The 23,585-nt window shown below is 34.5% G+C and overlaps 2 protein-coding genes across 2 annotated transcripts; both read left to right on the forward strand.

The window, feature by feature from the left end:
- Nucleotides 1-786: 786 nt before the first annotated feature.
- Nucleotides 787-14,216, forward strand: LOC132274708 (pleiotropic drug resistance protein 3-like). The gene is made up of 24 exons (XM_059776045.1): nucleotides 787-1,251; nucleotides 1,714-1,837; nucleotides 2,029-2,114; nucleotides 3,034-3,118; nucleotides 3,527-3,686; nucleotides 3,781-3,857; nucleotides 3,954-4,007; nucleotides 4,110-4,200; nucleotides 4,379-4,680; nucleotides 4,759-5,040; nucleotides 5,131-5,444; nucleotides 5,537-5,697; nucleotides 5,773-5,876; nucleotides 6,041-6,194; nucleotides 6,279-6,419; nucleotides 6,518-6,591; nucleotides 6,687-7,019; nucleotides 8,544-8,834; nucleotides 9,794-9,877; nucleotides 11,263-11,396; nucleotides 11,555-11,782; nucleotides 12,585-12,756; nucleotides 12,860-13,114; nucleotides 13,782-14,216. The coding sequence occupies exons 1-24, from the start codon at nucleotides 917-919 to the stop codon at nucleotides 14,046-14,048; spliced, it is 4,308 nt and encodes a 1,435-aa protein (XP_059632028.1). The 5' UTR covers nucleotides 787-916; the 3' UTR covers nucleotides 14,049-14,216.
- A 6,203-nt stretch (nucleotides 14,217-20,419) lies between these two features.
- Nucleotides 20,420-21,580, forward strand: LOC132273002 (pleiotropic drug resistance protein 3-like). Its single transcript, XM_059774049.1, has 3 exons — nucleotides 20,420-20,754; nucleotides 21,207-21,330; nucleotides 21,491-21,580. The coding sequence occupies exons 1-3, from the start codon at nucleotides 20,420-20,422 to the stop codon at nucleotides 21,578-21,580; spliced, it is 549 nt and encodes a 182-aa protein (XP_059630032.1).
- The last annotated feature ends 2,005 nt before the right edge of the window (nucleotides 21,581-23,585 follow it).

The raw sequence follows: 23,585 nt of genomic DNA on the forward strand, positions 1-23,585 counted from the left end.
AATATTAGGCTCCTACAAGTTTCACAAAACAAGATGTAGTCAGCGCGCCAAGTGCTGCAATCCTAACAATGGATTACACTGGTTCATAGATCAACATGATGTATCATGCAAAAGCGACTTGAAAACAAATCTGGAAATCAGAAATCGAATTTCTAAGAAAAATAAGAATTTGACAAATCAACCAATAAAAAGTTAAAAAAACAAGATAAATAGAGACTTCAGACACGATCATCAACTTTTAATGCCCAAGCAGGAAAAATGGAAAAAAAAAAAAATAAATAAACATCCACCGTTCATGTTAAATTGAAGATTTACTGGAGGAATTATTGGAGGAAATCCTCCGGTAATTGATATTGTTTCTTATCTCTCTGTTTCTTTTTTCCTCTCCTTCCATTCTGATCGTTTTCTTCTCTTATATAGACGAGCCTCCATCATTATACTATGTATGAAAATCAGAGAGAAAAACATATCAGCAACAAATCATCACGTAATATCTTGTGTTATTTTTAACCTATCCTATTTGTGACCTAAGCAGTCACCATCCTGACCAAATACCAAAAGGATATGTTTGGAAGCCATGGAATTGGAGTTTTGAAATTGAAATTTGCGGAATTAGAGAGAAGCAATTCAGAAAATTGAAACAAATTTTTTTTTAATTTTACCAATTCCAATTCCAAAGCTCCAATTTAATGCCGCCAAACACTGCCAAAGTGCCTTTCACAGTGACAGCTATTGATATCAAGATCAAAGTAACATTTACTATTGATATGTGAGAAACTCGTGGTCATGAAATTTCTGTGTAGTCACACCAGTCAATGCAAACTAACTATTTCTTCCCAAGTCTGGCATATAAAAACGGGTTATGAGGAATAAGAGTTTCATATAGAAGTTCTTTGGAAGAAGGTTTCGAGCTCAGATGGAACTAACAAATATTGGAAGAAACATCCAGACATCATTTCAGCAACATAATAGAAGCATTAGAAGTAGTCATTCAGATTCAATAAGAGAGGAAGATGAAGTTGAATTGCAATGGGCTGCAATCGAGAAATTACCTACCTTCAAACGGCTCAGAACATCACTGCTTGATAGTAATCACGACAATGGAAGCAGAACAGAACTCGGAGAGAAGAGAATGGTTGATGTCACGAAGCTTGGGCCGCTCGAACGACATCTGTTCATCGACAAGCTCATAAAGCACATTGAGAATGATAATCTCCAATTGCTTCAGAGAATGAGAGAGAGGATAGACAGGTAATCCTGCTTTTCAAATTCTGATAAAAAAGCTGAATATGATCAATGGTAGTCAAATTCTCAGAGATTGAAACTTCTTGTCATTTTTATGTGGAGAGGTATCCAGAAACAGCAAATGATCATCAACAAAGCACCCCCATCAAACTATTGAATTGGCATGTCATTTTATAAGTACCATATCGACCATTAATACGAATCTTCTACAAAATGGAATAAGAAATTAAACATTAAAACAGTCTAGCTCCATCTCTAGCTCATCTATTGTAGATGTTCTTCATGGATTCAAGTGATTTGATCTAACCAACCTTTGCATGTGTTCCTCAAGCTAAGCTCCTTCAGGCATACATACATATATATATATATATATATATATGTATATATATATATATATATATTTTTTCATATACCCTTCAGGCATATTCTGAATCACATCATTACACTTAACTAAAAATTTTCTTTCAGAGTTGGCGTAAATTTACCTACTGTTGAGGTAAGATACAAAAATCTGTCTGTGGAAGCCAAGTGTGAGGTAGTTCAAGGGAAGCCCCTCCCAACACTATGGAACTCTCTTTTAAGCATGATTACTGTAAGTAGGCTTCTTCTACCCCGATCTAATTCGTGCAGTACCTTGGCATACTGGCTTCATCCTGCTAAAACCATTATCTCTGTAACAAAGAATATAAAACACAATTAACAAGTTCTAAAGAAGCTCTTGTATCTTTATTAATTAAGATGCAAGTCCTGTGCAATCAGCTTAATGGGAGCATCATTTAACAGGTTTTTACAAAGGTATTCCGGCTCACGCATCAAGAAGCCAAGATCAAGATCCTAAATGATGTTAGCGGCATCATCAAACCATCAAGGTAATATGGATAAATTTATATATAAATCATATATTGGACAAGGCATATAAAATAATCAGGAACTTTAATCTGTCGATATAATTACTTGCAATGCTAAGGAAATCTGAATATTGTTGTTGGCTAATACAAACATATAATACTCAAATCAACTCAATAAAGACTCGTTCCAACCATTGGGGTCGACTACAGGAATCCTGTTTCACCATTCTGATTTGTCTCAAGTCATAAGTTTAGTCAAACCACATGCTACCATAACTTACCTTACCATCTAAATCCATATTAATTTTGTTATTCTCATTTCCCTATCATGATCTTCAAGGTGGATAAGATTTACTCTTCTCCAATACTGCAGTAATTAGCCTTGTTGCACATGGTCAAAACATTTATCTCACTATTTATTTCCAATTTCAATACAAATATGTACTGTTGTGAACAAGTAGTTTAACAATTCTAGAATTCCATCTTCGTTAACATAAGAACGAAACCCATCTTCAACGAGCTACAATTTAGACTGAGTATCCAAGAACATCACCGAAAAGAGATGGCTTAGCAACTTCCTGATATTACAGAACTTTAAATGGTCCAGCAATTAGATTGATATTCCAAGCAATTTCCTTCACCAAGTGGTTAATTTTTTATAAGTTAGATCATGTTGTGCAACATGGTTACTTTTTCATTTCCCTTAGAGAAAAAATACCTAGTGTTTAATATAATTGTACTAGGTGAAGACAGAAAAAAAAAAAAAAAAAGTTTGGCTTTGAATTGATCCATTTCATCCAAGTTGTTTAATACGAAAGGATGAACATGAAATGTTATAAAAAAAAACTCTAAAAAATCAGGTTTTCATGTTTATGAAGTAAAGGGAAAAAAAAGAAAGGAAAACGAAAACTCTACTCATGGAAGATTGCACTTGATGCAGGCTTACTCTTCTTCTTGGTCCCCCCGGCTGTGGGAAAACCACCTTGTTATTGGCCCTCGCAGGAAAATTAAATCAGTCTCTCAAGGTTAGTTGTTCAATATATTGTCTCTCAAAATTTCAGAAAACTAAATGTTATAAAGAAAAAAAAAAAACCTTAAATGATGATGAGCTATCATCATCATTATCATCATCCTTGCCTTTATCCCAAAGAGATGGGGTTGGCCACATGGACAAACAAACAGTTTCACACCTCCATCTGTGCTCAAGTACAACAGGTGTATGAAATTGTGTTAGATCCAGTTACACCTCCCAACCTCTATGCTATAGAGAAAATAAGAGGAAAAAGGAAAAACAAACATTAATAGCAGTCAGATTAATGCATTATCATAAACACTATCCAATTTATAAGGATTCTATAAAAACAACTCTTACTCACAAATTTAAACCAGTGCCCATCATTACAATATATATAATGTGAATTCTCTCTTTTCAGGTCACAGGCGAAGTCTCTTACAATGGTTACAGGCTACACGAGTTTGTTCCGCAGAAAACATCAGCTTACGTTAGTCAATATGACCTACACATACCAGAGATGACTGTGAGGGAAACAGTTGATTTTTCTGGACGATGCCAGGGTGTCAGTAGTAGAGCAGGCAAGCTTCCTTCACCTCTTAGTACTTCTATTATTACTGTAATTACACCCATGTATCAATACAAAATTATTAACTTTCATATTTGGCTATGAAGAAATCATGATCGAAGTTAGCAGAAGAGAGAAAGAAGCAGGCATTGTGCCCGATCCAGACATCGACACCTACATGAAAGTAAATATAATTATATACAATTATTTTAACTTTATCTTCTTCTTTTTTTATTAACTCTGTTGAAAGTTTTTTAGATATTGACATAGTTTTGAGCAGGCAATCTCAGTTCAGGGACAAAAAAGAAATATGCAGACTAATTATGTTCTCAAGGTAATTTTTTCTCTTCAAAACAGAGATCAATATGGGTTATAAGCAGTTCATAAAGATATATTGACCAACGGTAACATGAAACTACAACGTTATGGCCTTCAGATCCTCGGACTGGATATCTGTGCTGATATAATGGTTGGTGACGCAATGAGAAGAGGAATTTCAGGTGGCCAAAAGAGAAGACTGACAACAGGTAGTCAATGAAAAAAAATCCATGTCTAAATAACTCAATTCCACTTAGACCTCAACTAGACCATACGGCAACCATTTTTAAATGACTAGAACCTATTTCTAAAAAGAAAATACGACAATTTTCGATGCAGAAGTTTTATTCTTAACGCTAATTTTTTCTTGGCTAAACCATCTGGCAGGAGAGATGATTGTAGGTCCCATAAAAACTTTATTTATGGATGAAATATCAACTGGATTAGACAGTTCCACAACCTTTCAGATAGTAGCATGCCTCCAGCACATGGTGCACATCATGGATTCAACTGCATTGGTAGCACTCCTGCAGCCATCTCCGGAGACCTTTGAACTATTTGATGATCTCATATTGATGGCAGAGGGGAAGATTTTATATCATGGTCCTCGGAGTCATGCACTCCAGTTTTTTCAGGATTGTGGTTTCAAGTGCCCAGAAAGAAAGGGTGCAGCAGACTTCCTCCAGGAGGTGAGTAAACACATTCTGATATGCTGTTAATTGCAATGCCCTTATTGCAAAACAAATGTATATGTTAATTATTTTCAGGTAATCTCGAAGAAGGATCAAGCACAGTACTGGAGCAGAACTGACATTCCATACAGTTACATTTCAGTGGATCAATTCTGCGAGATGTTCAAAAAAAGTCATCTTGGAGAGAAGCTAGATGCGGAGCTTTCCAGGCCATACAATAAATCACAGTGCCCTAAAAATGCCCTGTCATTTAGCACTTACTCCTTGAGCAAATGGGAACTATTTAAAGCTTGCATGGCGAGAGAGTTTCTTCTCATGAAGAGAAACTCCTTTGTATATGTATTCAAAACAGCACAGGTAATATTCTATCCCGTGACCCCTTTGTCTTGTGTTTTCTACTATTCACTTCCAATCCTGACTTATGAGCTTAAATCCATGATTCCACAGCTTGTAATAATCGCATTCATGACAATGACAATCTTTATACGCACACGGATGCCTGTAGACTTGCTGCATGCAAACTATTTTATGGGTTCTTTGTTTTATACACTTATCAGACTTATGACCAATGGAGTTGCAGAGCTCTCTTTAACAGTTTCTAGACTTCCAGTGTTCTACAAACAACAAGCATTTTGCTTGTACCCCGCATGGGCTTATTCTATCCCAGCCTCTATCTTGAAGACTCCATTTTCGTTGCTTGAGTCCATCCTTTGGACATCAATTACTTACTATGTTATTGGGTATAGCCCTGAAGTACAAAGGTGAGCCAATCCTAGCAGAACAAAAATGCCAGATAAGAACTGCCTCCATATTCTCTCTGTTATCATATCTCATGTTCTACTATGGATGCTAGGTTTTTCTGCCAGTTCATTCTGCTTTTCGCTCTGCATCAAGCATCAACATCTATGTGTCGATTCATTGCCTCAATTTTCCAGACTATGGTTGCTGCAACTACAATAGGTTCTATGGCCTTAGTACTAATATTCCTGTTTGGAGGCTTCATTCTTCCGAGACGTAAGTCATATTGACACATATGTCTCATGCTTAATCAAGAACAACTGAATTGCTAACAGCTTTTGTACCATGCAGCCTCTTTACCACCTTGGTTAAGTTGGGCATTCTGGGCTTCTCCAATGACCTATGGGGAAATAGGTGTTTCACTAAATGAATTCCTTGCTCCACGCTGGCAAAAGGTGAACTCTACATGACATGATATGTTGGTCCTGCCATGACCAGCTGTTAACTTGAGTATATCTACTGAAACTTCCGAAATTGGAGGTGGAGGGTCCAAGTCCCAGTTGGGTCTTTGCAATGGGATATAAATATGTTAATGGTGTTAGTTCATTCTCTTTTGCAGGTTTCAGTAGGAAACACAACTCTAGGGCAGAGTGTTTTAATTCGTCATGGTTTAAACTTTGATGGCTACTTCTATTGGATATCAGTAGGGGCATTGGTTGGGTTCGCAATATTTTTTGACCTCGGATTTGTCCTGGCCTTAACCTACCGAAATCGTAAGTCCATCTTAGTCAATAAACAGGCATAATGTCGAAGAACAATCTTCATATATTTACCAATATATGCTTTTTTAAACACAGCTCCAGGGATGTCACGAGCTATTATTTCCAAAGAAAAGTTGTCTCAGCTACAAAAAAGAGACCGTAAAAGTAGTGCACACTTGGACAATGATTCAACTCTGGCTGCTTCTCCTATAACTAGTGCAGAAAAACATAGGACTGGTGGGATACCAAACTTGGTAACTCTTTTGATCTATTAGAGACAAGAACCAGCTCTTGAAATTAATGAACAACTCCTAACTTCATACTTGGTTCTACAGATAATTTGGTCCTGCCATTTGAACCACTGACAATGTCATTCAAGGATGTGAAATATTTTGTTGATACGCCTCCGGTAATCATCTGCGGCTATACGTCTTAGATTTTATAGTCATAACCTTTGTATACTGAATAATGTCAACTATATATTAATTCATTACCTATTTTCAGGAAATGAAAGAAAACGGTTTCAATCAGGACAAACTTCAGTTGCTTCATGATATTACTGGCGCATTCAGACCTGGAATTCTTACAGCATTAATGGGAGTCAGTGGGGCTGGGAAAACAACACTCATGGATGTCCTTTCCGGAAGGAAAACTGGAGGTACAATTGAAGGTGATATAAGAATTGGAGGGTATCCCAAAGTCCAGAAGACGTTTGCTAGAGTATCAGGTTACTGTGAGCAGCATGATATACATTCTCCACAGATTACTGTGGGCGAGTCAGTGGCATACTCAGCTTGGTTGCGGTTACCACCAGAGATTGTTCCAGAAACCAAAGCTGTATGTTATTCTCTACGCAAATACAAACAAGGCTATCCTATAAATTTAAAAAAATGATGAAAATAAGAGGCTCAATCCCTAGATAATTGTCATATATTAATTAAACAAAAGTCAATCCACAAAATCTAGGGCTGCCTTTGTCACTCGTATTTTTTCATTTGACGTAGCCAAACCCGAAGTACATAGTTTCATACAAATAACTGGCATAAAAATTAATAGGTAATGCTTTCCATTTAAATCTGTGGAGTTGAATTGTCAAATCTTCAATGAAGAAGATGCCACCCATTACCCAGGCCAAGGTTTGAGAAAAAGAATGTCACATACTTACCTCTAGACTCTAGTCCAAGTTACACGGACTAAGGTATTATGTGCCGAGCGTAGATGTATGTCCTGGAATGTATCAAATCATAATACCATATAAGAACACAGCTAAACAATAATTGTTTTTGTAATTCTTCTTCCATAATCTAGGGCAAAATTGGTAATATTTTATAAAATAAAGTCTTCAAAATGGACACTTCAGTCATTTTGAAGTAATAATAACAGGAATTTAGTAAGAGACTTTTGTGTACAATTATAGAATACTTAAATTATTAAATATACACGTTAGGTACATCATGCATGTTAAACCAGCCATGTCAAATTCACCTCTCATACTGCATCCAAGTGTAATGTTCAAACAAGTACTTAAGCATTTAGAATAGTCCAGGTAACATAAATTTATTTAAGAAATATAGTGTCCACAGTACCAACCATTTCAAATTTTATAGAAAAAGAATATATTAGGCATAGGCATGGCAGCTTTATGATGTTGAAATTTGTAAATACTTAATATTTCCTTTACCAGACAAAATAACCACATCTATTTCTAATTCTCCATTTGAGTTGATAGAAGACGACAACACATTTTGTCCATGCTGTAGGATAAGGCTGTGTATAATTGTGATTGTAATATTTGTAAGCTGTATTTAAAGATTTCAGAATGCGAGGAATAAGGCTAAAACACCCAATCTGTTTTCTGAAAGTGACATTTTTTAAGGGACTCTCTTTCCATAGTTCTAAAAAAGTGTGCAATTGTTATTGACAACTGTGGTTTTCAAAGGGAATAAGGTTAAAACACGCAATCTGTTTTCCCAAAAGTGTGATACTTTTTCTAGATCTTCCTTTCCTGTACACCAAAGAGAGCTTAACATTCCAAATTATACATTCCAAAGCTTAATAAGTAGAAATGCAGTAAACCTAGAATATCAATATCTTGTATTTGAATTGGGGTTCCAGTTTGACATCAACCAATGTGATCCAAATGACTAGTAGTACCACATAAACACATGAGTATTCAGATACTGTTCGGTTGGCATTTGAAAGCATTTATTTTGCCTTGGAGAGCAAATTTTAGTTATGTTCTTAAAATAAAAAACTGCTGGTGTGTTATCCAAACAGTGTGTTAATTTACATGGGTATATACTATATTGTGTACACTGGAACCTTATCTCACATGCATATTACAATGTATCTGTTGTGCAGAAATTCGTGGAAGAAGTTCTTGAAATAATTGAACTTGATAACATTAGAGATTCTTTAGTTGGGATACCTGGGGTAAGTGGTCTTTCTACCGAGCAGCGTAAAAGGCTCACGATTGCAGTGGAGCTTGTTTCAAATCCATCAATAATATTCATGGACGAGCCTACATCAGGTTTAGATGCCAGATCAGCTGCAATTGTCATGCGTACAGTGAAGAATGTAGTTGCAACAGGAAGAACAACAGTTTGCACCATCCACCAACCAAGCATTGATATTTTTGAGGCATTTGATGAGGTGAGTAAAATCCCTTTTATCACGAAAATTACAAGATAGAGCAGATTTGTCAAATCCAATTGCTTGACCAAAAATACCAAGAATCCTTGAGAAGAACGTCACACAAAAGAACAAACATAACTGTAAAAGACTTGCATCTAGTAGCCTTTTAACCAGGGGCTTATTTAGGACTCATGACGAGTTCGGAAAACTGAGCTTGATCTCAGATTGTGAGTGTGAAACATATTTTTTAATTTTTTTATTGTAATATATTTTATTTATTATATTTTGTGATTTTCTTTGTCAATAAACGGGTATGAGAGTTTTTAAACTACAAAACATATGAGGCATATGTCTAAGAGCATACACGATTAGGTCTACCAAGACAGCTCAATTCATATGGAAACTGAGGTTATAGTTAAAGAGCATACACGATTAGGTCTAACATCTTGCTCTAGGCTAATCATTAACTGCCTTTGTACCCATCATACAGAATTTCCTTTCAAGTTGTTCACCCGTAAATAACAGAAACATCTCTTCTCTTCATTCAACCTTTCCTTCCTCATGACGAGTGAAATACAATCAAGGAACCAAACATTGGTAATCTTAGCCGTCATTTTAAATGTTCCCTAACCTCTACTCTTAATTTTCCTAAAATTACACAGATATCAAACTCATCTCGTTATAGTCTCCGTCAACATACTCATAAGCGCAATATAAATTAGTTGTTGAACTTTTATGAAAATATTAATCTCATGCATGTGTATGTATACACATTCTTATGCATGTATCTTTTTTTTTAATCTATATAAATTTTCTCTCTCTCTCTATATATATACATATACATATATACATATACATAGCATCTTAATTTTCGTCTCTAAGCTGAAGTTGACAAAATCTTATTAACTGTCATTATGTGGAAAACAGAAAATACAATATCAGTAATTAATAAGTATCTAACATCCAATTCTGTGCAGTTGATTCTAATGAAAAGAGGAGGGCAAATTATCTATTCTGGAGCATTGGGGAATCATTCAAGTAAACTTATCGAATATTTTGAGGTACGCACACAATTTCACCACTTCACTTATTACTAAGCAAGTAGACTTCCTATTGCATCCAATGATCACTGATTCTTCACTGAGTTTGTTGTCTCCTCCCAGAGATTGTTTATCATGGCTGCTATATTTGCTATTCAGATTTTTAAACAAACATGGTGATGTGAAGTAATGTGTTCGTGTTGTCCTTCTATAATCATAACAGATGAACATCAAACATATATAAATCAATGACACTCCAACAATTCACTAATTCGACATGCATTTCTAGTCTAAGGATCATTAAATGAGGACATTATAAGTAACCAAACACATCAAAAATAATAAATAAATAAATAAAACATAGTTGACCACATTCAATTGGCAACTTCATGAGCTCATTGATTGAAATATATAAAGTAAGTGACACCTATATTTGTTCATTAACACAATTAAAAGGTTATTACCCAGTATGCCTCCATTTAACGGAGGAGCTAGGAGAGGCAAACTGAGTAAAGACCTAATTTTTGCCATTATTTGTACTCTCAAACTAAGAACCTGAACTTTTACCACTTCACCAAGCAACAACGCTTTTAACACAACTGAGAAGTTACGAAGGAAATGACAAAATCACCATCTAATGGATCATTTTGTAGCTATCCAAACAAAATTATCTGCTTATAAAAGAAAAAGAAAAAAGACCACGTAATTATACCAAAAAATCTTGAACTATTTCAAAATAAATACTTCAATCAACATTTGATCTGGTATGTACACACAAATTCAATCATGTTTTGAGTTATGAGAGGATTTGTTAAAGGTAAAAAATTTCTCAGAATCATTAGAGTGACAGTAGTTTCGAATTCTTGATATAGGCAAAATTCTACTGATCAGTAAACCTTCAGAGTTAATGAATCAGCATCCAGTAATATAAAAATATGGTAGTCCTCTCTGAGTTCATTTATGGAACCTGCACTTCCTTTTGGTGATGTGGGTGGCCTTATTGTTTTACCTCACATGTAAAAATTTCACCATCCAGTGTCCAGTGTTGGTTCTGCCAATGAGGTGTTGGGAGGAATGGAATGAATACAGACATAATCTTTACATCAGGCATCATTAACTCTAAGTAGCTAAGTTCAAATTGAACTTGTATTCCCACACTTTGAGAACCCAAGCATTATTTGTTACACAAAACAATAAATCCTTCATGCCAAATGTAAATGAATCACAAAAAGGTGCAAAGACAACCTCACTAAGAACTCACAAGTATATTTTGTTGTCATCCTTCCAGCCCTATCAATGGTTCTTTTTACTTATTTTCCCTACAGATATATTAATTATTTGCATAGGAAAAAAAAAAAAACAAAATTCTTGTACTGCGCTAATGTAACATTTTCCTTATCCAACAGGGTATTACTGGTTTGCCAAAGATCAAAGATAATTATAATCCAGCAACATGGATGTTAGAAGTTACTTCTGCATCAGTAGAAGCGGAACTTGGTTTAGATTTTGCCAGCATATATAAGGAATCACCACTGCATCAGTAAGTCACTTGATATTGGTGTGATTAAAATTTAAAACTTTTCTTGGGTATCTTATATGAATTTCCAGGTCAAAGATGACATTGCTACTGAGTGTCAAGAATCAGAATTATTTCTGGTTGTACTTACCAAAATATTTTCATTGCTTTTCTGGTCATAGAGAAACAGTAGAGTTGGTTAGACAGTTGAGTGAGCCACCACCAGGTTCAAAAGAGCTGCACTTTCGTACTCGTTTTCCACAGAATAGTCGAGAACAGTATATGGCATGCCTCTGGAAACAACACTTGTCATATTGGAGAAGTCCTGAATACAACTTGGTGCGATTAGTGTTTATGATAGTTGCAGCAATAACTTTTGGAGCGCTCTTTTGGCAGAAAGCGGAGAAAATGTAAGTCCTTTTTTGGTTGAGTTGAATTCAGTAACATCGTGAATGGATGGAGTTAAAACCAAGTCAAAGAAAATTTGAACTGACCTAGGCACAATTTAAGGAGATGTGTTGAGATGGCAATACTTTCATAGTAACTAACACAGGTTTTCCGATATACCATTTTATTACAATATAAATTTTACAGTACTTCCTTCCTGTTGTGTTAATGATATAATGTTTACATTTTAGGGCACAATGTGACGAATTCCAGGGATCCATAAGTGTGACAGATAGCAAACATAGCTAGGAAAACAATATTTCACTCTACTATTCGTTTTCTAAAATTCTTTAGGCAACTATAAGAAGCCAGAAAGTGGCCTTCATTTATTTTATTACTTATAACCAAAAAAACAAAACAAAACAAAACAAATAAAAACAAAAAAAAAGGAAGCCACACCATCATTTCTATATTTGGACAACTTTATCAACTCCTGAACCAAACATAATTGACGCAAGTTTGATCGCATTGAAGTAAAATATATGTAGTTTCTTAACACAAGCAATTCAGACACAAATAATACAATAAAGTCAATTCTAATCAAAGAACTAATGTGGAAAATTTGAGTGCTGCATTTAAACTGAAACCACAAAACCAGCATCAAAGTATATTGATGAACTAAAAGGAGGTTTCGGGAAAGCATATAATACCTTAAGTGACATTGTGCTGGGCCATATAATAGTTTTCTGCAGCTTATTTTTTCTAACTGACAGCCCTAGAAATTAGTGAAGCTCTAACTTATAGCCTGTTGTTTCTTTCCTGAAGAAACACTGAGCAGGATTTGTTCAACATACTTGGATGCATGTATATTGCTGTCATATTCTTGGGGATAAATAATTGTTCAACAGTTCTACCGCATGTGGCAACTGAGCGCAATGTTCTGTATCGGGAAAAATTTGCTGGGATGTACTCCTCAAAGGCTTACTCCTTCGCACAGGTACACAATCATCTACAAGTACTGAAGTAGTACTTGCATTGTTATGGTGAATGATATACATACCGTGAACTTCATAAATTATAATTGAGGTGATCTTTTGCAGGTTACCATTGAAATACCTTATATACTGTTGCAAGCAATTTTGTTTGTGGCCATTACATATCCATCAATAGGGTTCTACTGGTCAGCTCACAAGGTCTTCTGGTACTTCTATGCAACATTCTGCACATTTTTATACTTTGTATACCTTGGGATGCTGATAGTTTCATTAAGCGGAGATCCCCAAGTAGCTTCCATATTGGCAACTGCAGTCTACACAATACTGAGTCTTTTCTCCGGCTTCCTCCTGCCAGGACCGGTAAAACCTTCCACCTCTTGTTATTTATTTTCTTTTTACTTTTTAAATTGTTATTAAATAATGACCTAGCCTACTTCCTACATCTTCTAATAATAAAAACTTATAATTGTTTGCATTAGTCATTTCCATGGACTAAAAAGATCTCATGAAAATTGTTGGAACCAAGTACAAACAGAAAGAAGCACTTATGATGGGGGAAAAAAAAATTCATGTTTTCTGTTCCATGAGTACTTCCAAAAGCTCCATTCAGATAGGTCTGAGAACCAAGGAAAGTAGGTACTCTCTCATGTAATGAAGCTTTACATGCATTTATGTATCAGTGAAGTCAAAGTTTCTCAAAAGAGTGGACTGCATTTGTGCTAGATATCCCTGTAAATTTCACAAGAATATGCAAAAAAAATTCACGGAAATTGTGAAATTTTCACTCACACACTTATCACTCATTCTAACAAAACTGAACCTAAGGGATGATGCTAGAGACCCTTATATCCCAATTCCCAAAAAAATCAAATTGACCACCCTTCTTATTCAACTTCGCATGATGAAACTTGTCATCCTGATCGATTTTGAGTATAGTTTCTACATACTTCACACGATAAAACTTCTCATCCTCGTTAAAATTGACTATCGTTAAGCCAAATATTGTGACTCTGTTTATTTTGTGCAGAAAATTCCCAAGTGGTGGGTTTGGTTGTACTGGATTTGTCCTACGTCCTGGTCCCTAAACGGCCTCCTGACCTCACAGTATGGAGATGAGAACAAAAAGATACTCATATTTGGGGAGATCAAATCAATCAGTTCCTTCCTACAAGAATATTATGGCTTTCGACACGATCATTTAGCCCTTGTGGCTGTTGTTCTCATAGCTTTCCCTGCTATTTTTGCATTCCTTTTCGCATACTGCATAGGGAAATTGAATTTCCAAAGGAGGTAAAATAGAGGAATCCAGTCAGTCTTTTCCATTCAAGGTTTGTGATAAAAAATGATTGTATGTTAATAATACCCAGGAAACATTCTGTTTTCCTCGTAATTCATTAAATGCATTACACAAACCTATGCTTTACCTTAAATTCACGAACTGCAAGATTATATTTCTAAGCTTCATTTTCGTGTATCTTTTCGGAATCCACAGCAAATCGTTTTAAACTAATCCATTATGTCTTTCAATGGTGACAAAATCATATATTTTGACTAAGCTTCTCATAACACAGTACTACTGGAATTGATGATTCACGACCCTAATTGAGGGTTGCATAAATTATGATCTTTTTAACAGTACCAATTCCACACCAGACAGTAATACAGCATAGAAAAGAAATGACATAAAGGGACATGAAGTTATATATATATATATTTGTTTGTGTGTGTGTGTTCAACAAACATGAATAAATACTCCATCGATATGCTAGTTCGCATTCAGTAATGTTGATTACTGAGTAGACTAAATTAAAAAGGGTGAGAAGACGACATACTTGTGCAGATTTACAGCAAGAAAAAGACAACTACGGTTTTGAAAGATTCTTTCGCTGCCCAGCTCTCTCAAGTGGACTGTCTCGTCAAAATCGTCTTTGGCGCACTTCACTTGCAATTTTTTCATCTCCAATTTGAAATTTCACAGGTAACATTTTTGTGCATGGTTGAATTTGCACCGCCAAGTACTTTGTACTGGAGAGGAATTAAGAATGGTATGATTGAAGGATAAGTTACACTCTCAAATTTTAAGAGGTTTGGATAAATCTCACACAAATGAAGTATTTACGATTTATTGTTTTGACTTTCTTTAAGGTTTGGAGTAGGGGTGACAATTCATCTTCGTGGGTGAGTCGTGTTCGTATCGTGTCAATATAAGGGTATTATACTGAATAGGTAATTCATACCCAAACCATTTAATAATCGTTTTAAGAATCCTCAATTTAATATTTAATCAAATACTAAATAATAGAATGACTTAATTATGCATAGTAATTGGATTTAAACATTTAACATATTACATACGTCATATTCACGATTATAATATGTTGAGTTAAATGGGTCATAAACGGGTTACACGAGTTGACCGTCTCAACCCTAACCCGACACAGTTAAGTAAACGGGTTAATCGTGTCGACCCTTTTATAACCCAAACTCGTTTATACCAAACCCAAACCATTTTAACTCGTGTTGAGTTCGTGTCGTGTTGTCGTGTCATAATTTGCCACCCCTAATTTGGATGTATGCTCAACAACCCTTTCTTTATCAAAACTTGTGAAAAAAAATCATAAAATGACCAAGTTGTCCTTACACTCTTTCTTTCTTTCTTTTTTTCTTTTTTTTTTACAAGATTTTTTTTAAGAAAGGATAATAGTGGTGGACAGGAGAGAGAAAAGTAATAAAAGAGATGAGATACAATAATTAATTTTTTTTATTTATTTTAGAATATATTTTGTATTATAAAAATTTGTTACATATAAAGGTATAATTGACTTTTTATAATCTTTAGGTAGGTCAGCGTCATAAACCTCAAACTCTTCACCCTATATGAGAGTTACCCAAACCTTGATGGAGGTAAGTGTAATTTACCCTTCTCTACATCCATATCATAAGGGGAATGGATAAATTATTGGATGGCACAAAAGTCACTCCAATGGGCTACTTAAAAAAAATATTTGTATCTTATTATATTATTATTGGTCCACTTTTTAAATTGAACAGTTTTGATTGAACTTTACCGCCAAATATCAATGGTCAATCCTCTTTTCTTAATGGAAAAATATTGATTGGAGAAAAGCAGAAGTGTAATATACTTAGGACCATCTACATCATTTCTTAGGGGTTTTTCATCATAGATTGTTATATATATATATATAAATTCTAAAATGTAAGCCATCAACTAAAAGTGGAGGACATTGCATATCCATTTATTGATAGAAGTAATTTCTTATTATATTTCAATTTATTACGAATACATTTGGATGGAAGGAAATGGTAAAAGAAGAGAGGAAGTGGGAGAAAGGATATCGAATGATTAAAAAGTCCATCCAGTCCCTCCAGTCTCTCTCTCTCTGTCTGTCTGTCTGAAGAAATGCTCTCTCACATCTAACACTAACAAGTTAGTGGAGTCATTTTTTCCAATTGCTGCAATATCCCACCTGGTGGCATGTGAAGATTGCAGTGCAATTCTAAACCAAATGATTTTTCATTTCCACTGCCAAAATCACTTGCTAAAATACTGCAGTATCTATTGTTTAACATTGCACTCCTATATTCTTGACATTTCCTCATAATTTGAAATTAACTACAATAAATAGATATACATAATATTTATTATAGAATGCAAAAATAAGGCAGTTTTAAGTTTGAAAAACTCAATGCACTCCTTGTTCCAACTCAAAATATACTTGTGTAATATGATTACACTCACAAAGATGTTCTAATTAAATGTTCTCATCGAATTCAATGTAAGAGGCACTTGCACTTCAACTTTGAAAAATAAAGAATCTAAGATAAATACAAATTATAACAACGGTATATCAACAATGTGAGAGAAAAAAGGAAGCTTGTCTTCTAAGTTCGAGTTTCATGTGTAATGGGCCTAGCAAGATGTTATATAAGATGAGACCGCCCACTGTGACCACAGAACACAAATGAGGAGGTCTATCCACGTGATATGCGTTTAAACAAAGCCACAATTTATTTCTCAATGTGATAGTGAAGATTGAGTGATTGATTGTTCACCTGAGCTCAAGTCAATTCACGTGATATGACCCCAACACAAAAAAAACATTCGTAAAATTGGTTTGGCTGTGGATAATTAGGATAGCTCAATTATAGGCGGCTTATATGTTCGTTTAGAACTTTTAATTTGAAAGGACATAGGTCTCCAATTTAAAACTTTATTAAACTTTCTTCTTCTAAGTTCTTTCATAATGTCACCAGTAGCTCAAGTCAATCCGCAAGATATTACCCCAACACAAAAAAACATTCGTAAGATTGGTTTGGCTGTGGATAATTAAGACAGCTCAATCATAGGCGGCTCATACGTTCGTCTAGGACTTTTAATTTGGAAGGACATGGGCCTCCAATTTGAAACTTTATTAAACTTTCTTCTTCTATGTTCTTTCACAATGTCACCAATAGCTCAAGTCAATCCACGTGATATGACCCCAACACAAAAAAAACATTCGTAAAATTGGTTTGGCTGTGGATAATTAGGATAGCTCAATCATAGGCGGCTCATACGTTCGTCTAGGACTTTTAATTTGGAAGGACATAGGCCTCCAATTTGAATCTTTATTAAACTTTCTTCTTCTAAGTTCTTTCACAATGTCACTAGTAGCTCAAATCAATCCACATGATATGACCCCAACACAAAAAAATATTCGTAAAATTGGTTTGGCCGTGGATAATTAGGACAGCTCAATCATAGGCGGCTCATATGTTCGTCTAGGACTTTTAATTTGGAAGGACATAGGCCTCCAATTTGAAACTTTATTAAACTTTCTTCTTCTAAGTTCTTTCACAATGTCACCAATAGCTCAAGTCAATCTACGTGATATGACCCCAACACAAAAAAACATTCGTAAAATTGGTTTGGCTGTGGATAATTAGGACAACTCAATCATAGGCGGCTCATACGTTCGTCTAAGGCCTCTAATTTGGAAGGACATAGGCCTCCAGTTTGAAACTTTATTAAACTTTCTTCTTCTAAGTTCTTTCACAATGTCACCAGTAGCTCAAGTCAATCCACGTGATATAACCCCAACACAAAAATTTCCTACTACTCCTTGGACCACTAAAATTGGTTTGGCTATAGATAATTAGGGCGGCTCTGGTCACAGGCAGCTCATACAGTCGTCTAGGACTTTTATCTGGAAGGACATAGACCTTCAATTTAGAATGACCTCAAATGTCTAAGATCTCGCATTTAAAACTTTATTAAACTTTCATCTCCTAAGTTCTTTCATATTTTTGAGAATTTCAGAGCCGGACCCTACAGATAATCCTACTAATAAAAATAAATAAAAAAATTCATTCGGTGGGAACTGAAAGAACATATGTATAAAATTTTATGGAATAAAAAATTTGGAACTTTCATTTATTAAATAATTTTTTTATAGATAATTTTTTGTGGGGGGAAATTTTCACTACTTATAATTACCCTCACTAACTTTACAACGTTGTGCAATACATTTTTAAGCTTTCATAATAAAAGTGTATAAAAAAGGCCTCATAACTTCACATCAATGTAGTTGTTCTATACTTCATCTCTTCCCTCTTTTGCTTCTGTAATTAACCAGGTCGTGTTTTAGGTGCATGACAACTAAATATGAGTAAGTCCTAGTGACAAATATTCATTTTAAAATTCAATATTTATTAATTTTGTGCTAAAAAAAAAAAAAATTAATGGTAATATTTCTTCTTTAAAAAATAGAAGGTCAAGAGTTCAAATTTTACAAAGTAAATGTGAGAGTTTCTTAGCATGATATAAAAATAATAATAAAAAAAATTATAAATTAGTGGTATTTTTTCACCTTCAAAAAATAGAAAGTCAAGAGTTCAAATTTCCACATGAATAAAGTAAGTGTGAGAGTTTCTTAGCATGATAAAAATAATATTCCTTCGCCCTAATTTAGTTGTCCATTTTTCCTTTTTAGACTATCCCAAAATACTAATTCACTTAAAAAGTTTAAACAAAATATTTTACATTGTTATGTAAATACAATATTTTGATTTTTTTTTTCAAACCATGAAAATATAAATTAGTAATGCATTGAGTAGTAATAATTTAAAATATATATATATATATATATATATATATATATATATATATATAACTTTTCTTCACATAAATCCAAGATGAAGGATGGATTACACAACAAATCTAATGAGGCCAAGTTCGGCTCTGTGTAATTGGAATTGAAATTGTTAAAATTGAATAAAAGTTATGTTAACCCTCACAAAAATTAATGGGAGTTGTCGTCAAACTTTTGAACTTCAAATCATTATCCTATCTAATAATCAGTATCATACAAACACACAACAATTGTCATATTAATCAATACAGAATGCCCCAATCGAATTTTCCAAGCTCCAATAAACAGATTTATCAGTGACTTCCACATAATAATCAATAAAATATAGTCCATCTCTTTTGGAGTACTCAGTTCAACAATTGTCATATTAGTCAATTATAAAAATCAAGTGGAACTTTTCTAATTTTCCTGAAAATTAACTCCTCATATTGAGTTTTGTGTGTGAACACTATCACCTTTCCACATCAATAGTTTTCAAGATTAAAAGATAATTCCTCAAATTACTTAGCTCTCACGCTTCGTGCACGCTCTCACTTAAATTCTCACTACTTGTGAGTTAACTCTGCCGTTCTCACTCCCACTTTCGAATTCACTCTTACTCCCGTTTTATGTGACTTAAATATTAAGCTCCAACAAGTTTCACAAAACAAGGTGCAGTTAGTGCACCAACATGATGTATCATGCAAAAGCGATCTTCTTCGGTGTTCGAAAACAAAACTGGAAATCAGATATCCGAATTTCTAAGAAAAATAAGAATTTGACAAATCAACCAACAAAAAGTTAAAAAAAACAAGATAATAGAGACTTCAGACACGATCATCAACTTTTAATGCCCAAGCAGGAAAAATGGCAAAAAAAATAATAATAATAAACATCCACTGTTCATATTAAATTGAAGATTTACTGGAGGAATTATTGGAGAAAATCCTCCAGTAATTGATATTGTTTCTTATTCTCTCTGTTTCCCTTTTCATCTCCTTCCGTTCTCATCGTTTTCTCCTCTTATACAGAAAAGCCTCCATCATTGTACTATGTATGAAAATCGGAGAGAAAAACATATCAGCAACAAAGTTGAAATAGAGCCTTTAGTGATTTTCCTCACCATAATATCTTGTGATTTTTTTAACCATCCTATTTGTGACCTACGCAGTCACCATCCTGACCAAATACCAAAAGGCTATGTTTGGAAGGGATGGAATTGGAGTTTTGAAATTAAAATTTGCGGAATTAAAGAAAAACAACTAAGAAAATTGAACCAAAATTTTCTCCAATTTTAACAATTCCAAAGCTCCAATTCCATGCCTCGTGCCTTCCACAGTAACAGGTATTCATATCAAGTACTGAGTAACATTTAATTTTACTATTGATATGTGAGAAACTCGTCGTCATGAAATTTCTGTAGTCACACTAGTGAACGCAAACTAAGTATTTCTTCCCAAGTCTCGCATATTAACAGGTTATAAGGAATAAGAGTTCTGCAAAGAAGTTCTTCGGAAGAAGGTTTCAAGCTCAGATGGAACTAACAAATATTGGAAGAAACATCCAGACATCATTTCAGCAACATAATACAAGCATTAGTAGTAGTCATTCAGGTTCAATAAGAGAGGAAGACGAAGTTGAGTTGCAATGGGCTGCAATCGAGAGATTACCTACCTTCAAACGGCTCAGAACATCACTGTTTGATAGTAATCGCGGCAATGGAAGCAGAACAGAACTCGGAGAGAGGAGAATGATTGATGTCACGAAGCTTGGGCCGCTCAAACGACATCTGTTCATCGACAAGCTCAGAAAGCACATTGAGAATGATAATCTCCAATTGCTTCAGAGAATGAGAGAGAGGATAGACAGGTAATCCTGCTTTTCAAATTCTGACAAAAAAAAAAAGCTGAATATGATCAATACTTGTCAAATTCTCAGAGATTGAAACTTCTTGTCATTTTTATGAGGAGAGGTATCCAGAAACAGCAAATGATTATCAACAAAGCACCCACATCAAACTATTGAATTGGCATATCATTTTATAAGTACCGTATCGATCATTAATATGAATCTTCTACAAAATGGAATAAGAAATTAAACATTAAAACAGTCTAGCTCCATCTCTAGCTCATCTATTGTAGATGTTCTTCATGGATTTAAGTGATTTGGTCTAACCAACATTATCTAGAGTCCTCACTGCACAACCTTTGCATGTGTTCCTCATGCTAAGCTCCTTCAGGCATATATATATATATGTTTCATATACCCTTCAGGCATATTATGTATCACATCATTACACTTACCTAAAAATTTTCTTTCAGAGTTGGTGTAAATTTACCTACTGTTGAGGTGAGATACAAAAATCTGTCTGTGGAAGCCAGGTGTAAGGTAGTTCAAGGGAAGCCCCTCCCAACACTATGGAACTCTCTTTTAAGCATGATTACTGTAAGTAGGCTTCTTCTACCCTGATCTAATTCGTGCAGTACCTTGGCATACTGGCTTCATTCTGCTAAAACCATTATATCTGTAATAAAGAATATAAAACAGAACTAAATTAGGATGCAAGTCCTGTCCAATCAGCTTAATGGGAGTATCATTTTAACAGGTTTTTACAAAGGTATTCCGTCTCAAGCATCAAGAAGCCAAGATCAATATCCTAAATGATGTTAGTGGCATCATCAAACCATCAAGGTAATATGGATACATTAATGCATATACATTTATAAATAAAGCATATATTGGACAACACATAAAATAATTTTCTTGTTGAACATTGATAATTAGGAAAGTTTTCCTGTCATACACGAGCAAAAATAATAAATCAAATCAGGAATTTTAATGTATTGATATAATTACTTGCAATGCTCTCTGAATATTGTTTTTGGCTAATAGAAAAATCTAATACTCATATGAACTCAATAAAGACTCATTCCAACCATTGGGGTCGACTACAGGAATCCCTTTTCAGCATTCTGATTTGTCTCAAGTCATAAGTTTAGTCAAAACACATGCTACCATAACTTACCTTACTATCTAAATCCATATTAATTTTGTTAGCATTTCCCTATCATGGTCTTCAAGGTGGATAAGGTTTACTCTTCTCCAATACTGCAGTAATTGGCCTTGTTGCACATGCTCAAAACATCTACCATCTCACTATTTATTTCCAATTTCAATAGAAATATGTACTGTAGTGAAAAAGTAACAACTCTAGAATTCCGCCTTTGTTAACTTAAGAACGAAGCCCGTCTTCAATGCGCTACAATTTAGACTGAGTATCCAAGAACATCACCAGAAAAGAGATGGCTTAGCAACTTCCTGACATTACAGAACTTAAATAGTTCAGCAATTAGATTGATATTCCAAGCAATTTCCTTCACCAAGTGGTTAATTTTTTATGAGTTAGATCATGTTGCGCAACATAGTTGCTTTTTCCTTTCCCAAGAGAAAAAATACTGGGTATTTCATATAATTGTACTAGGTGAAGACAGAAAAAAATAGGTTGGTTTTGAATTGATCCATTTCATCCAAGTTGTTTAATATGAAAGGATGAACATGAAATGTTATAAAAAAAAACTCTAAAAAATCAGGTTTTCATGTTTATGCAAGTAAAGGAAAAAAAAAAGAAAAGAAAAGAAAGCTCTACTCATGGAAGATTGCACTTGATGCAGGCTTACTCTTCTTCTTGGTCCCCCAGGCTGTGGGAAAACCACCTTGTTATTGGTCCTCGCAGGAAAATTAAATCAGTCTCTCAAGGTTAGTTGTTCAATATATTGTCTCTTGAAATTTCAGAAAACTAAATGTTATAAAGCAAAAAAAAAAAAAAAAAACCCTTAAATGATGATGAGCTATCTCATCACCATCCTTGCCTTTATCCCATAGAGATGGGGTCGGCCACATGAATTCTCTTTATATGGACAAACAAACAATTTCACACCTCCAACTGTGCTTAAGTACAACAGATCTTCATGGACGTTGTATGAAATTGTGTAAGATCCAGTTACACCTCCCAATCTCTATGCTATGGAGAAAATAAGAGGTAAAAAAGAAAAACAAACATTAATAGCAGACAGATTAATGCATTATCATAAACACCGTCCAATTTATAAGGATTCTATAAAAACAACTCTTACTCAAAAATTTAAACCAGCACCCATCATTACAATATATATAATGTGATTTCTCTCTTTTCAGGTCACAGGCAAAGTCTCTTACAATGGTTACAGGCTACACGAGTTCGTTCCACAGAAAACATCAGCTTACATTAGTCAATATGACCTACACATACCAGAGATGACTGTGAGGGAAACACTTGATTTTTCTGGACGATGCCAGGGTGTCAGTAGTAGAGCAGGCAAGCTTCCTTCACCACTTAGTACTTCTATTATTACTGTAATTACGCCCATGTATCAATACAAAATCATTAACTTTCATATTTGGCTATGAAGAAATCATGATCGAAGTTAGCAGAAGAGAGAAAGAAGCAGGCATTATGCCCGATCCAGACATCGACACCTACATGAAAGTAATATAATTATATACAATTATTTTAACTTTATCTTCTTTTTTTATTAACTCTGTTGAAAGTTCTTTAGATATTGATATAGTTTTGAACAGGCAATCTCAGTTCAGGGACAAAAAAGAAATATGCAGACTAATTATGTTCTCAAGGTAATTTTTTCTCTTCAAAACAGAGATCA

The sequence above is a fragment of the Cornus florida genome, unplaced genomic scaffold (assembly GCF_030987335.1).
Source record: "Cornus florida cultivar Cherokee Brave unplaced genomic scaffold, ASM3098733v1 CherokeeBrave_3.0.0_Hap2_Chr09, whole genome shotgun sequence".
NCBI classification, from domain to species: domain Eukaryota; kingdom Viridiplantae; phylum Streptophyta; class Magnoliopsida; order Cornales; family Cornaceae; genus Cornus; species Cornus florida.